The 12,735-nt window shown below is 47.3% G+C and overlaps 2 protein-coding genes across 3 annotated transcripts; both read left to right on the forward strand.

The window, feature by feature from the left end:
* The first annotated feature begins 252 nt into the window (after positions 1-252).
* utp18 (UTP18 small subunit processome component) lies at positions 253-4,201 on the forward strand. 2 transcript variants are annotated; one of them, XM_061089932.1, is made up of 13 exons: positions 253-545; positions 1,092-1,225; positions 1,384-1,479; positions 1,562-1,632; positions 1,709-1,821; positions 1,938-2,063; positions 2,141-2,315; positions 2,408-2,508; positions 2,845-2,935; positions 3,050-3,173; positions 3,262-3,436; positions 3,770-3,912; positions 4,017-4,201. In XM_061089932.1, exons 1-13 carry the CDS (start codon positions 315-317, stop codon positions 4,039-4,041), a joined length of 1,605 nt encoding a protein of 534 aa, XP_060945915.1. In that variant the 5' UTR covers positions 253-314; the 3' UTR covers positions 4,042-4,201. The 2 variants fall into 2 exon arrangements, with proteins under 2 accessions (XP_060945915.1, XP_060945916.1); XM_061089933.1 differs by having other exon boundaries at positions 1,712-1,821.
* A 2,352-nt stretch (positions 4,202-6,553) lies between these two features.
* On the forward strand, positions 6,554-12,057 carry LOC133023567 (zinc finger protein RFP-like). Its single transcript, XM_061090635.1, has 12 exons — positions 6,554-6,670; positions 7,087-7,524; positions 7,825-7,929; positions 8,006-8,101; positions 8,240-8,473; positions 8,982-9,159; positions 9,307-9,396; positions 10,023-10,049; positions 10,130-10,156; positions 10,805-10,980; positions 11,064-11,219; positions 11,408-12,057. Exons 1-12 carry the CDS (start codon positions 6,554-6,556, stop codon positions 11,612-11,614), a joined length of 1,851 nt encoding a protein of 616 aa, XP_060946618.1. The 3' UTR covers positions 11,615-12,057.
* Positions 12,058-12,735: the final 678 nt, after the last annotated feature.

Here is a 12,735-nt window from a genome sequence, read left to right on the forward strand (position 1 = left end):
TTTATGTTAAGAGTACAAATATAATTTGAAATGCTCCGATCTTTATTTGGTTGGAGTTCAATCAGACACAACCTATAGTTAAAAAGTTTGAAATTCCAACAAAGTCCACAAAACTATTGGATCTGGAGACTGGAGCTGCAGGTTCCTTATTTATTTATTCAGAAAGTGACGCAAAGACACCGGAAGGGGGCAGCGTCTCGCTTTGTAACGTGCAGTCTGCCGGAATTTCATCAGGAGAAGAAGAACACGTGACGTAGTAGGAATAAACACATGTGCGATCACGTTGAAGCTGAAGCTTCTTTCAGATCAGAAACATGGAGGAAGTGAAGGAGCCGAGGAGAGCCAGGAAGAGAGGCCGGGTGGAGGCCAAGGGACCCGGGCAGGAGGGCACCGGCCCCGGGGAGCAGAGCACCGGGGAGCAGGAGCAGAGGAAGCGGGGGAACGCTCGCAGCGTGGCCGGGCTGCGGGAGGACGACGCCTCGGTGCGGCTGCTGGAGCAGCTGCTGTTCGGGACCGAGGACGAGCTGCGGGACCGGATCCTGGAGGTCTCACTCCATTTACTCTTAAACTACATCAGCTGATTCCACCATTTCTACACCTTTATCAAACTGATTCGCCTCCATTGCTCTGCGCTGGTGACACCTGGTGGCCGGAGGGGGCATGTTGTTTTATTCAAGACGTTGGTGAAGAAATCTTAAAATTCAACAAAAGACAAAACTGTTTTGTCAATAGATTCAATATATGTAAAATGTCAATAACATTTATGTAATTGACATTTTGTAATACACTAGGTTTACTACACTTAGGGTTGTTAACAAACATCTGTTCCATAATAACATAAGTATTATGCACTGAGCTAGAAAACATGAAACAATACACAAAGCGACCAAACATTTATACCGTTTCAATATGTAGAAATAGATCATTACAGTTTATTATTTTCAGATCATTGATGAATAGAAACAGTCACTTTCTCACTATGGTTTTAATCGTTAGTGATTTCATGTGTTTGCTTCCAGACTTCAAGTCAGATAACTTAATGTTCTCCTGGTTAAAAACTGAACAGTGTTGTGATGTGTTTCCTTGAGCAGGAGGACGAAGACGCAGCTGAACGTTTGTCTTTGGAAGACGAAGACGTTGAGTCTGAGGAGGACGAGGCTCGTCTGCAGCACCGACCAATCAGAGAGGCCGCCTGGGTGGACGAGGACGACGAGCTGGAGGAAGAGTGAGTGGGACCCCCCCCTATTGGACTGTTGGCGGGTTAGGCCTTGGTTTAGGTTGGGTTAGGGTTAGGCTTTTAGTTTGAAGGGCTAGGGAATGCATTATGCCCAGGAGTGTCCTCACTAAGACAGCTGTACCAACGTGTGTGTGTGTGTGTTTCAGGGTGGACATGAAGCATCGTTACCGTAAAGACCTGATGAGAGGAGACGCCGAATCGGTCATGACCACACACAAGCTTCAGCAGAGGATGAGAGAGCAGTGAGTCCACACACATACACACACACACAACTCTCATGTTTACCTTTGGTGTGTGTCTGCTGATGAACACATTGTGTGTCAGGTTTCAGAAGTCAATGGGCGGAGCTCCATTGTGGGCGGAGAGCAGCGGGAAGAAGAAGAAGAAGAACAACGGTACGAACGGTTTTCATGACTTTGTCTTTATTCTTGTTTCTTCTGAACAAGTGAAAGCATGTTTGTGTTCCTGAAGCAGCTGAGGACGAAGACGACGATGATGATGATGATGATGAGGAGGACGACCTGCTGAGGAGGACAGGAAACTTTGTGGCGTCTCCAGAGCGTTTGTCCAGCGGCATCTTAAGAGTCAGTGCTCGTTCAATTCAACTTTGTTTTTACATTATGATGATGATGATGGTGATGATGATGAAGATGATGGTGGTGATGATGATGATGATGATGATGTCTCTGTCCTGTCTCAGATGAAGAAGTGTCTTCCCGCCAACAGCGCTCGTCCATCCGAGGACAGACTGTCCACTGTCCAGTTCCACCCCTCCGCTCAAGTCGTCATGACAGCTGGCCTCGACCAATCAGTGTCCCTCTTTCAGGTACGGCCGCCGATCAGCTGCCGCTGTCCGATGTCTGGTGGAGCAGATCATGTGACACTTTATGTCTCGCCCCTCAGGTGGACGGGAAGACAAACCCAAAGATCCAGAGCATCCACCTGGAGCGGTTCCCTGTCCACAAGGCGCAGTTCAGCGTGGACGGCGAGACGGTGATCGCCACCGGTCTGAGGAACAAGATGTTCTACCTGTACGACATGATGGAGGGCCGGGTCACACCTGTCCACACTGTCAGAGGTCAGAGTTTGAGACACATTCATTTTTTATTTTTTTTTATTTTTACCCTTTCAGAATAAAAGTCTGCTAGCTGCTGCTGTTTTTTGCTTTAGGTCTGAATGAAAACAGAGTGAAGGAGTTCTCAGTTTGTCCTGATGGAGGCGCTCTGCTGCTCACTGGGACTCGTGGGTACCTGCACCTCCTCACACTCAAGGTGGGTTCACATTCATCCGCTTCAGTCTCATCTCAGCTTTAATAACCAGTTAACCTCTGACCTCTACATCCTTATTTTGACTTCCTGTGATGTCATTTCCTGGAGCATCGACGAGAAGTTTCTGTAATAAAACATAAAAAATGTGAGAAACACGACGTCAGGGACAGAAAACAGAGGCCTCGACTTTCTGCTGCATAAAGAAAGAATATTCTAAATATTATTTTTATTGTAGATTTTAAACTGGATCCTGTCCAGTAGCAGTGTGCTGTTAGGCCCACCAGCAGGGGGGGCTGTTCAGAGGGTGGGTGGTGACGTCGGGTGTTTGTGTGTCTTCAGACGAAGGAGGTGGTTCGCAGCATGAAGATCAACGGGGACGTCAGCGGCGTCGCCTTCTCCCACGACGGCAGCAAAGTCTTCATCAACTCAGGTGAGTCCACGACCTCCAGAGTGTGTGACATCACAAGTGAGCGTCTGTCGGTCTCGTGACGCGCGTGTGTTTGTGTGTTTGTGTTTGTGTGTGTGTGTGTTTGTGTGTGTGCAGAGGAGGGGGAGGTGTACGTGTGGGACGTGCGCAGCAGTCGTTGTTTGAACAAGTTCACAGATGACGGATGTGTGAAGGGGACGTCCATCGCCGCCTCTCGGAACGGCCAGTACCTGGCCTGCGGGTAAGACACGCCCACACACATCCTGCAGTATGTTCTACTGGCTAATATCGGGGGGGCAGTGGATTGATTGATCTTCTGTCTGTTGCAGCTCTCAGTCGGGGGTGGTCAACATCTATTCTCAAGAGGCGTGTCTTAACTCAGCCAATCCGAAGCCTCTGAAGGCCGTGATGAACCTGTTGACCTCAGTGACCTCCCTGACCTTCAACCCCACCTCTGAAATTCTGGCCATGGCGTCCCGAGCTGAAGACGAGGCTGTAAGGCTGGTAAGATACCGGGGGTTCTGATGCACTTACACTGAGACCGCCTGTTCTGTCCCGGCTCTGTCCCATCTCTGTCCCGGTTCTGTCCCGGTTCTGTCCCGGTTCTGATGCGGTTCTGTCCCGGTTCTGTCCCGGCTCTGTCCCGGTTCTGATGCGGTTCTGTCCCGGCTCTGTCCCGGTTCTGATGCGGTTCTGTCCCGGTTCTGATGCGGTTCTGTCCCGGCTCTGTCCCGGTTCTGATGCGGTTCTGTCCCGGTTCTGTCCCGGTTCTGATGCGGTTCTGTCCCGGCTCTGTCCCGGTTCTGATGCGGTTCTGTCCCGGTTCTGTCCCCTCAGGTCCACCTGTCCAGCCTCAGCATCTTCTCCAACTTCCCCGTCTCCAAGAGGAACATTGTTTATCGAGCAAGCTGCCTGGACTTCTCCCCACATAGCGGCTTCTTCTCATTGGCTAACAACAAAGGACACGCCCCCCTCTTCAGGTAAGCTAATTGATTTCTCTGCACTTATAAAGTTTGCTTCCATGAATGTGCTCATGTTAGCATGTTAGCATGTTGCTTTGGATTGAAATGAGCTGTGTTTTCAGGTTGTTACATTACAAAGACTTCTGAGGAGAAACTTCACAAACTCTGAAGATGGAAACTGCACCGACGACCAGGTGCTGATGAAGAGGAGGTGATGAAGAGGAGCTGGGCCTGAGGTTGTTTATAGAAAATGTGCAATTACCTCTTGTGTGTTTTTATTATTTGTATAAAAACTAAATCAGTTCAACTCATGTTTCGTTGTTTTTTTTCCACTTAAAATCTGAATTAATCTCTTGTTTATTTCACTAGTTTATGATTTCAACTGTTAAATATCTGCATTTTAACATTAGACATAATATCTATTATCAAACCACGGTTCACATTTTGGAAGAAATTATTCAAGTTCAGATTTTAAAATAAGTTATTTAATTAAATACAATTTCATCTCAAAGCTCTTTACATAAAAGGTCACGACCTTAAACATGAATAAAGCAGATTAAGTTGAATCTTCCATGTGGAGATGGTGTCAGACTCTAGAACCCAGAGCTGGTTCCACAGGGGAGGAGCCTGGGAGCTGAAGGTTCTTCCTGTTCTACTCTCACAGACTCTAGAACCACAAGAGAACCTGTACTGTGGGTGTGCAGTGATCTATTTGGATAAGACGTTGTTATGGGCCTTTATGAAATCTATCTAATGTATGAAATGTAGTGTCATCTCTTTTTTTAAGGTCAAAATCTACCAAGAGATTGATTGTCTGCGTTGTTTTTGATCTGATCGAGCACATTACATCATTTAGTCTTTTGTTTGTGGCAGAACTTTGCCTCCATACAGTGGAAAGTGTTTTATTGCATTATGAAGGCTGAAGAACGAGCCAATCACAGGCCAGGACAACCAGGCCTGGAACCGGATGAACCAGCTGGCTCAGGAATGTGCTCGGTCCCGTCTGTCGTCCACAGACTTGACGAGCCTGCAGAGCTCTGACCTCTGACCTCTGAGATGCCTCCCTACACACCACCTGTGTCACTCAATGTTTTTATTTTATTGTTTACTCCTATTTATTTATTGGAACATTCATATTGAAATAATTATTCATAAACATTGTTTGCCCCCCCCCCCCCATTAACTTATTTTACTTACTAATTTATTTTGGATTTCTTATAATTATCCTTTATTCTCTCAGAATTGATTTATTAGAAGTTTATTTTGACTCTTAAAGTTGAAACATAATTCAGATTCAGTTCATACTGAAGAACAATGTCTCCACCTCGAAACTCACCTGTGCACCTGCGAGGCCACGCCCACAGGAACCAGAGTTTCCGGATTGTGAAGAGACACCTGAACAGAGGAAGAGAAGAAGAAGAAGAAGCTGCTTCCAGCCGGAACAGGTCGGTGGTTCAGATCAATGCATCTCGCTTTTTAAATGTTAAAGTTGTTCTGGAAGAAGTTGATTGAGTGTGAAGGTCCCCACGTGGTCTCAGGGGAACGCGTGACGCAGCTGATCGAGGATCCGTCACCGCGTGCGTGTGTGTGTGTGTGTGTGTGTGTGTGTGTGTGTGTGTGTGTGTGTGTGTGTGTGTGTGTGTGTGTGTGTGTGTGTGTGTGTGTGTGTGTGTGTGTGTGTGTGTGTGTGTGTGTGTGTGTGTGTGTGTGTGTGTGTGTGTGTGTGTGTGTGTGTGTGTGTGTGTGTGTGTGTGTGTGTGTGTGTGTGTAAATCAACTTTCACCTGACTTTTAATATTTATTTGTTAAAATGATTTCAAACGCATTTTAAAATGTTAAAACCACTTTCTGTATGCGTTTCAAAATAAAAGCACAGTTGTTGGGAAATATTTGGAGGACCGGAAGATGCATGACTTCATACTGTACAGTACTTGTATTTATTTGAGTTCAAGCGACTTCTTTCATACAAAGGAATAGTCATATTTATTGTCATATTCAAATCCAATCCCATTGAACACTGTGCTGCAGCAGCAGCTCCTCTGCAGAACATGTACACTGAACAGATGCTGTGAATATGAATTGATATTAATGTGAATAATGTGCATTGAATAGATAAAGTTGGACAACTGCCTTTCTTTGTGTTTATTTATGCTAGTACATTCAGCCTTTAACAGAAATTGCAACAGGAACATGTGGGAACATCCTGTCGAGGGGCGGGGCTTTGGTATAGGGGCGGAGCCTGTCGAGCAGCAGGAGGCGGGACATGACTTATAAACTCTGCTGTGGAAAGATCAGTGTTGTTGTTTCCAGCTCCTCATCACCAGGATGAAGAAGAGGAGCCGGACACACGTGTCCGGCTCCTCTTCTTCATCCTGAGATCTTTGTGTTCTTCAGTTTCACGTCACGTGTTAGAAACCTCGTCCACTCGCTCTCTGAGAAGCTTCCACTCATCGTCCTGCTGTAGAAGATCCAGGAAACGTCCAGAGACACGGACTCACACATTTGTTCTCACAGACAGAACATGTCAGGAACATGTCTGTCACGTCTCAAACAACTATAGCACTTCCTGGAAGTGATGTCATCATGTCTGGTGTCCACTGAGAAATCAGAGAACTTGCAGTTTGACCTCTGACTCTTCTGCTCTGTCTTGCAGCCGCAGGATGTCGATGGCGGAGGCGTCTTTAGATCTGTTCTCAGAGCAGGAGTTGACCTGCTCCATCTGCCTGGACCTGTTTGTTGACCCCGTCACGACTCCCTGTGGACACAACTTCTGTCAGGTAACGTGAAGACTCACAACTCCGAGGCCCGGTGACACCTGAACCGATGCATGTGTTCGATTTGTTTGTCTCCAACAATCAGAAAAGTAGTTTTTTAGACTCAAACGAGGTCACAGCGATGGAATTAATGTTCAAAGTGAACATTTTCTCCTGATGTGGAGAATTTGTCACATTTGTTCTCGAGACGCGAGAATGAAACGGTCGAACGACCGGGAAAATATTTCCTTTGGCCACTAGGTGTCACCAGTGACTTTCTTGTTTTTCTTTCAAAAGAAGAAACACGAACATCCTAAAGCTCAGACATGGCGCCCTCTAAGGGAGTTCAGGTGCAGGTACAGGACAACAGGCGCAGAAGGGTTCAGTGATCATGTGACTGTGATATAGGTTCAAACTCTTCTTCTCTTATTTGTTTGCAGGCGTGTATCGGAGGTTACTGGGCGTCGAGTCCCGTGTGCACGTGTCCGCTGTGCAAACATCCGTTCGATGAGCGACCGCGACTCAGCGTCAACAAAGTCTTCGCTCTCATCGCAGATAAATACAAAGAGAATCGTTATGGAGCCGCGGGGTTACCGCCGCTGGGCGGGCACGAGACGCCGCTGAGGACCGGCGACGCATTCACGAACCCGTTTTTGACGGTGGCGACGGTGGCGACCGGTGAGGAGGTGGTGTGGTGTGACGTGTGCACAGGTGGGAAACAACCTGCCGTCAGCTCCTGTCTCACCTGCACGGCCTCGTACTGCACTGAGCACGTGCGGCCACATCACTCCGCCCCCTTCTACTCCAAACACCCCCTGATGGATCCTCTGGAGGCTCTGCGCGGCCGCACCTGCGCTCTGCACCGCCGCCTGCTGGAGGTGAGTGGAAACACATGATCATTTCAGCTGGGTCGTTATTCCAGGTCCATTTACTTTTGGTCCATTTTTAACCAAGTTGAGACTTTTTTCACATTTTATTTAGTTTCAGGTAGTTTTTAAACAATTTTATTAATAAGAAAAACCTGACATTGACACAAATCAGACATTGTCCTCTGGGGGCCAGGTGTCGTCCTCGGGTGGGGACGGGTCCTGTCAGGACTGACACTGGTCCACTCGGGGACACTGATCATGTTGTCCTGGATTAATGAGGAACTTGTTCCTGATGTCTTCACCCTGCAGGTTTACTGTCGCACATGTCAGAGGTGTATCTGTGCCATTTGTGTCCTGGAGGAACATCGAACACACAAAACCGTCTCTGTCCAGACAGAGAGACTCAGCAAACAGGTAAGTGACAGAGCCTGGGTGTAGTGGTGGTGTGATCCAGTTGTTGAGACGGAGTTGTGTTCACCTGTGTGTTCAGAAACAGGTGGCGAGGACGGAGCAGGAGATCCTGAACCGGATCAGAGAGCGAGGGATCCACGTGACGGAGCTCAGGAGGAAACTGGAGGGAGTGAAGGTCCGACTTGTGCCTTGCTCAAGGGCACTTTAGCTGATATCACTACATTTAACAAACTATTTCAACCTGAAGTTTTGGTTCTGTATGTTTCAAACCATTTAGACTTGAATGATCATTATTGAAACTGTTTTGTCTCAGAACTACGCAGACGGACAGCGAGGTGAAGCTGAACACCTGCTGGACGAAGTGGCCGCTTCCCTCGACTGCGTCCGGACGCGGGTGGTGGGCGGGATCGAGATCCAGCTGGATGCCGTCATGTCAAAGGGGGAGGGGCTGGTGAGCCGTCTGGAGGCGGAGCAAAGCCAGTTGATGGACAGGAGGGCCACACTGGAAGTCCAGGCCATCAGTCAGGATCACATCGGCTTCCTGCAGGTGGGAACTGAATTTGTCTTTTACTCAATGCATGAGGTCGATTTTATCAGTGAAACCAAAGAAGAAAGATTTTAATCCATTTACAATATTTGTTTATTTAGCGCAAGTTCTATCTTCGTTGCAATGTTCTCCTAATATCCTGCAGCCCGAGTAGACATATTGTAAATCAAGAGGTCGTGTTGTAATCATATTCATCGATCAGCTGCCATCATGATCTTTGATTCACATCCACCATGAAGATCCAGGATGTGGCCACAGCAGCGATCCTGGTCAAGAAGAAGTCAGTAACATGTGGTGATGAGACATTAATGTGATATGTAAAAGTATTATGAGAGTAATCTGGAGATTTTTAGGAAGTGGATACTCGTAAGGTCAGCCAAGCTTCAGATACATTGTTTTGAAATGTTTGGTTGATTATTCCACTTGAGCTTTCACACGGCACACGTCTGTAATCAGGGAACAAATAACCACAGAAAGCTCTTCATCACCTCTTCCTCCTCCTCCTCAGAGCTTTGAGGAGGCCACAGTGCCTCTGGCTGACGATCTGCAGATCAACGTGGACCAGGATCCGGAGTTTTCTCTCCATTTCAATCTGGCGGAGGTGAAGAGTTCTCTGACAGACGTGAAAGACAAGATGGACGACATCAGGATGGAGGAGGTCCGCTGCCGGGGCTCCGGAGGCTCCTGTGAGTGGAGCTGGTGATGGAATCTGACCTTTGAACCATAAAAACATCCCTTTTATCAACTAACACCAAGAACATCTTAGATATGGTCAAATGAAATAGAAATGGTTGGATCATTCAGCATTGAGCCTGACGCAACTTGTGTTTCAGTTTCCTCCACAGACCTGATGGCGGCCGAGAGCATGCTCAGTCTGAGAGGAAGCAGCGCCAGTCTGAGGAAGAGTCAGTGGTCTCTGAGAGGTGAGGCGCCCTGACCCTAACCCTGACCCCAACACTGACCCTAACACTGACCCTAACCCTGACCCTAACCCTGACCCTAACCCTAACACTGACCCTAACCTGAACCTAACACTGACCCTAACACTGACCCTAACCCTGACCCTAACACTGACCCTAACACTGACCCTAACACTGACCCTAACCCTGACCCTAACACTGACCCTGACCCTAACCCTGACCCTAACACTGACCCCAACACTGACCCTAACACTGACCCTAACCCTGACCCTAACACTGACCCTGACCCTAACCCTGACCCTAACCCTGACCCTAACACTGACCCTAACCCTGACCCTAACACTGACCCTAACCCTTACACTGACCCTAACCCTGACCCTAACCCTGACCCTGACCCTAACCCTGACCCTAACCCTGACCCTGACCCTAACACTGACCCTGACCCTAACCCTGACCCTGACCCTAACCCTGACCCTAACCCTGACCCTGACCCTAACCCTGACCCTAACCCTGACCCTAACACTGACCCTAACCCTGACCCTAACCCTTACACTGACCCTAACCCTGACCCAACACAACCACCTTGCAGTACTTTACTTTGTCTCACGCTGGTTTCCTGTCCTCTGCAGATATGAAGAAGTATAAATCCGTCTCAGGTCCGTGTCCCACTCACTTTTCTTCTCCATCACAAATGATCAACATGTGTTTGTAAAAATCTCTTTGTGTTTTGTCTCAGGACATAAAAAGGCTCGGGTCTACATGGGTGAGTTTTACAACATTCACACATGTTTATTTTCAGCTCAGACACGTGTTTGCTAACAATCATTGCTATTACTGTTTCAATAAACTTTATTGATTACGTGGATTTATAACAATTGCTGTAACTGTTTAGCTGTGAATTAAATGTTACTGTTAACTTAAAAAATAAGAAATATTTACGCTCAGCTCAAGCAGAGTGCTAACTGCTAGCATCCACGTTTTTCAGGTGAATGACATAGTTTTAACTAGTTTAAATACATTTTTCAATTTAATTTGTAAAGCGTTAAATCATAACATACATGACCTCAAGGTTCTCTACATATCAAAGTTATGGGGAAACTCAAAGAGCCTGGATCACCCCCTGGTGGCTGGCTGCAGAATAGGATTCCATGTTAGCAGATGAGACGTGGACAAGTCAAAACAAATCTTAGTAGACGTTAAATAAACGTTTCTAAAAGATTGACAGTTGAGACGGACTCTAGTTTGGTCCAGAGTGTGTGTGGGCGGGACCTCGATACCAGCTCCTCCTCACAAGCACACTGACTCCACCCACAGCTGCATGGAAACACATGGTGTTAGCTTTGGAAGCCTGAGACGTCCTCTCTGCCCAGTCACTAACGGTTGGTTGTTCTGGTGACCTTGTGGTTTCCAGAGGACGTGACGTTGAACCCGGTGACGGCGTATCCGTTCCTCATCCTGTCGGAGGACAGGAAGCAGGTGAAGCGAGGAGAGAAGCTGCAGTTCTACAGAAACAGTCCTCACAGGTTCGATGTGTGGTCCTGCGTCAACGCCAAGGAGGGATTTGCCTCTGGACGCCATTACTGGGAGGTCAGACCCACACACAAAGAAACACAAACACACACTCAGTAACACACACAGTAACACCTGCCGTGTGCTCTCACCTGTCTCAGGTGTTTGTGGGGGAGAACAAGGACTGGAAGGTGGGCGTGGTCAGCGAGTCGGCTCAGAGGAAAGGTCTGTTCGACATGAGTCCCTCCAACGGATACTACGCCATCTGGTGGAGTGGCAGCCAGCTGAGGGCGCTCACTGCACCCCCACTGACCAAGGTCGAACCCAAACCTCCAGTCAAACCCTGTCCTCATCAGTCTGTCTCCTTATTGGCTGGATCATGAATAAGGAATCAGTCTCTGCTCATACATCTGTGTCAACTGTCCCCCCCCACATCTGCTTGAACATGAGCTTGTGTCCACGTACGTCTGCTCTGCGCTCAGGTTCCGTTGTGTCTGTCCTGCAGGTGAAGAACCCTCAGAAGCTGCGTCAGGTGGGCGTCTTCCTGGACGTGGACGTGGGTCAGGTGTCCTTCTACAACGCCAAGTCGGGCTCTGAGATCTACAGCTTCACGGGATCGTCTGAGTTTACAGAGAGGATGTTTCCTCTGCTGGGAACCGGAGACAAAGAGGTTCCCCTGGTGCTCATCACGGCTCAGCACCACGTGGCCTGAGGGCCGGAGGACAGGAGACCTGAGGACCACGGGACAGACACCTTCAATCAGTTGTGACTCTGTTGCCGTTGACGACTAAATAAAACGTCAGTCCTCCTTTGATTTGTCTTTGGAACCAGATCATCTTTGCGTTAAATCCAGAAAAATCCATCGATTGATCAGCGAACATTAGAACAGCTGACGTCTCGTCTCACGTTCCAGATTCTTCAACTGTAAAAAACCTGCTTTGATAATTTAGTTTGTTGATTAATGAGTGAATAAAGTGTCAGAAATAAACGAAACAAGAAAACATGTTTAACATATGAACATTAAAACATATGAACATTAGAACATTTCAGTCAGGATCACTTCTGTCAAACGAATCTCCAGGTTCTGGGATCTCCAGGACCTGAAGAGGGAAGAAGGGACCACAACAGAAATGAGTTGCATCACACCCAGTCTGAAAAGAGGGCGGAGCTTCAGAGGAAGCAGCTGAAATGTCTAATGAAATAAAGGCGCCTTGTCCGAGCTTTGCCGATGAGCGTGACTCTGTCCTGAACTCTGCTCAACATGAACATCATTAGATCGTTAGAACACCTGGAACCAGCACTGCTCAGGAAAACTAAAAGAACTCTGAAAACACACATCAGATCTTTATGAATTAATGATTCAAGTATAAAATCTTTACTGATGAACATTGTATGATTAGTGTCAAATGTCTTAACGACGATCGATGGAAAGTGAAACCATCAACATGACTGGATTCAGAACCACACTGAACGTCCCAGTGACAGACTGAAGCCACAGGCTGATGCAACTGGTGTTCATCAAGTCATGTGACTCAGTGGGTGTGGCCTGAGTCACATGATGCATGACGCTCCAGAGCAGTGTTTACTTTCCTGGTTCAGGTTTATCATTAACACATTTTCCTGAGGTAAGAATCTAATCTGACGTGTTCTATAAACTCACTGTAACAACAAATAAAGTCAAGAAATTTACCATAAGTTATGAAAATGGTCTTTGTTAGTGATGATGAAAACAGGAAGTGAGTCAGTGGATCAAAGGCACTGAACAGGAAGTGATTCTGGGCACGTCACAACAGTTCTAATCTTTCAAGTTCATATTTTATTTAACATAAATCA

Source organism: Limanda limanda, chromosome 17, assembly GCF_963576545.1.
Source record: "Limanda limanda chromosome 17, fLimLim1.1, whole genome shotgun sequence".
Classification (NCBI taxonomy): Eukaryota; Metazoa; Chordata; class Actinopteri; order Pleuronectiformes; family Pleuronectidae; genus Limanda; species Limanda limanda.

Coding starts and splice junctions, on each gene's coding strand:
- utp18 (XM_061089932.1), top strand. CDS start 315: ATGGAGGAAGTGAAGGAGCCGAGGAGAGCCAGGAAGAGAGGCCGGGTG. Junction 1,480..1,561: donor CAGCAGAGGATGAGAGAGCA/GTGAGTCCACAC, acceptor ATTGTGTGTCAG/GTTTCAGAAGTCAATGGGCG. Junction 3,437..3,769: donor AAGACGAGGCTGTAAGGCTG/GTAAGATACCGG, acceptor CTGTCCCCTCAG/GTCCACCTGTCCAGCCTCAG.
- LOC133023567 (XM_061090635.1), top strand. CDS start 6,554: ATGTCGATGGCGGAGGCGTCTTTAGATCTGTTCTCAGAGCAGGAGTTG. Junction 7,930..8,005: donor CAGAGAGACTCAGCAAACAG/GTAAGTGACAGA, acceptor CTGTGTGTTCAG/AAACAGGTGGCGAGGACGGA. Junction 8,102..8,239: donor GGAAACTGGAGGGAGTGAAG/GTCCGACTTGTG, acceptor GTTTTGTCTCAG/AACTACGCAGACGGACAGCG.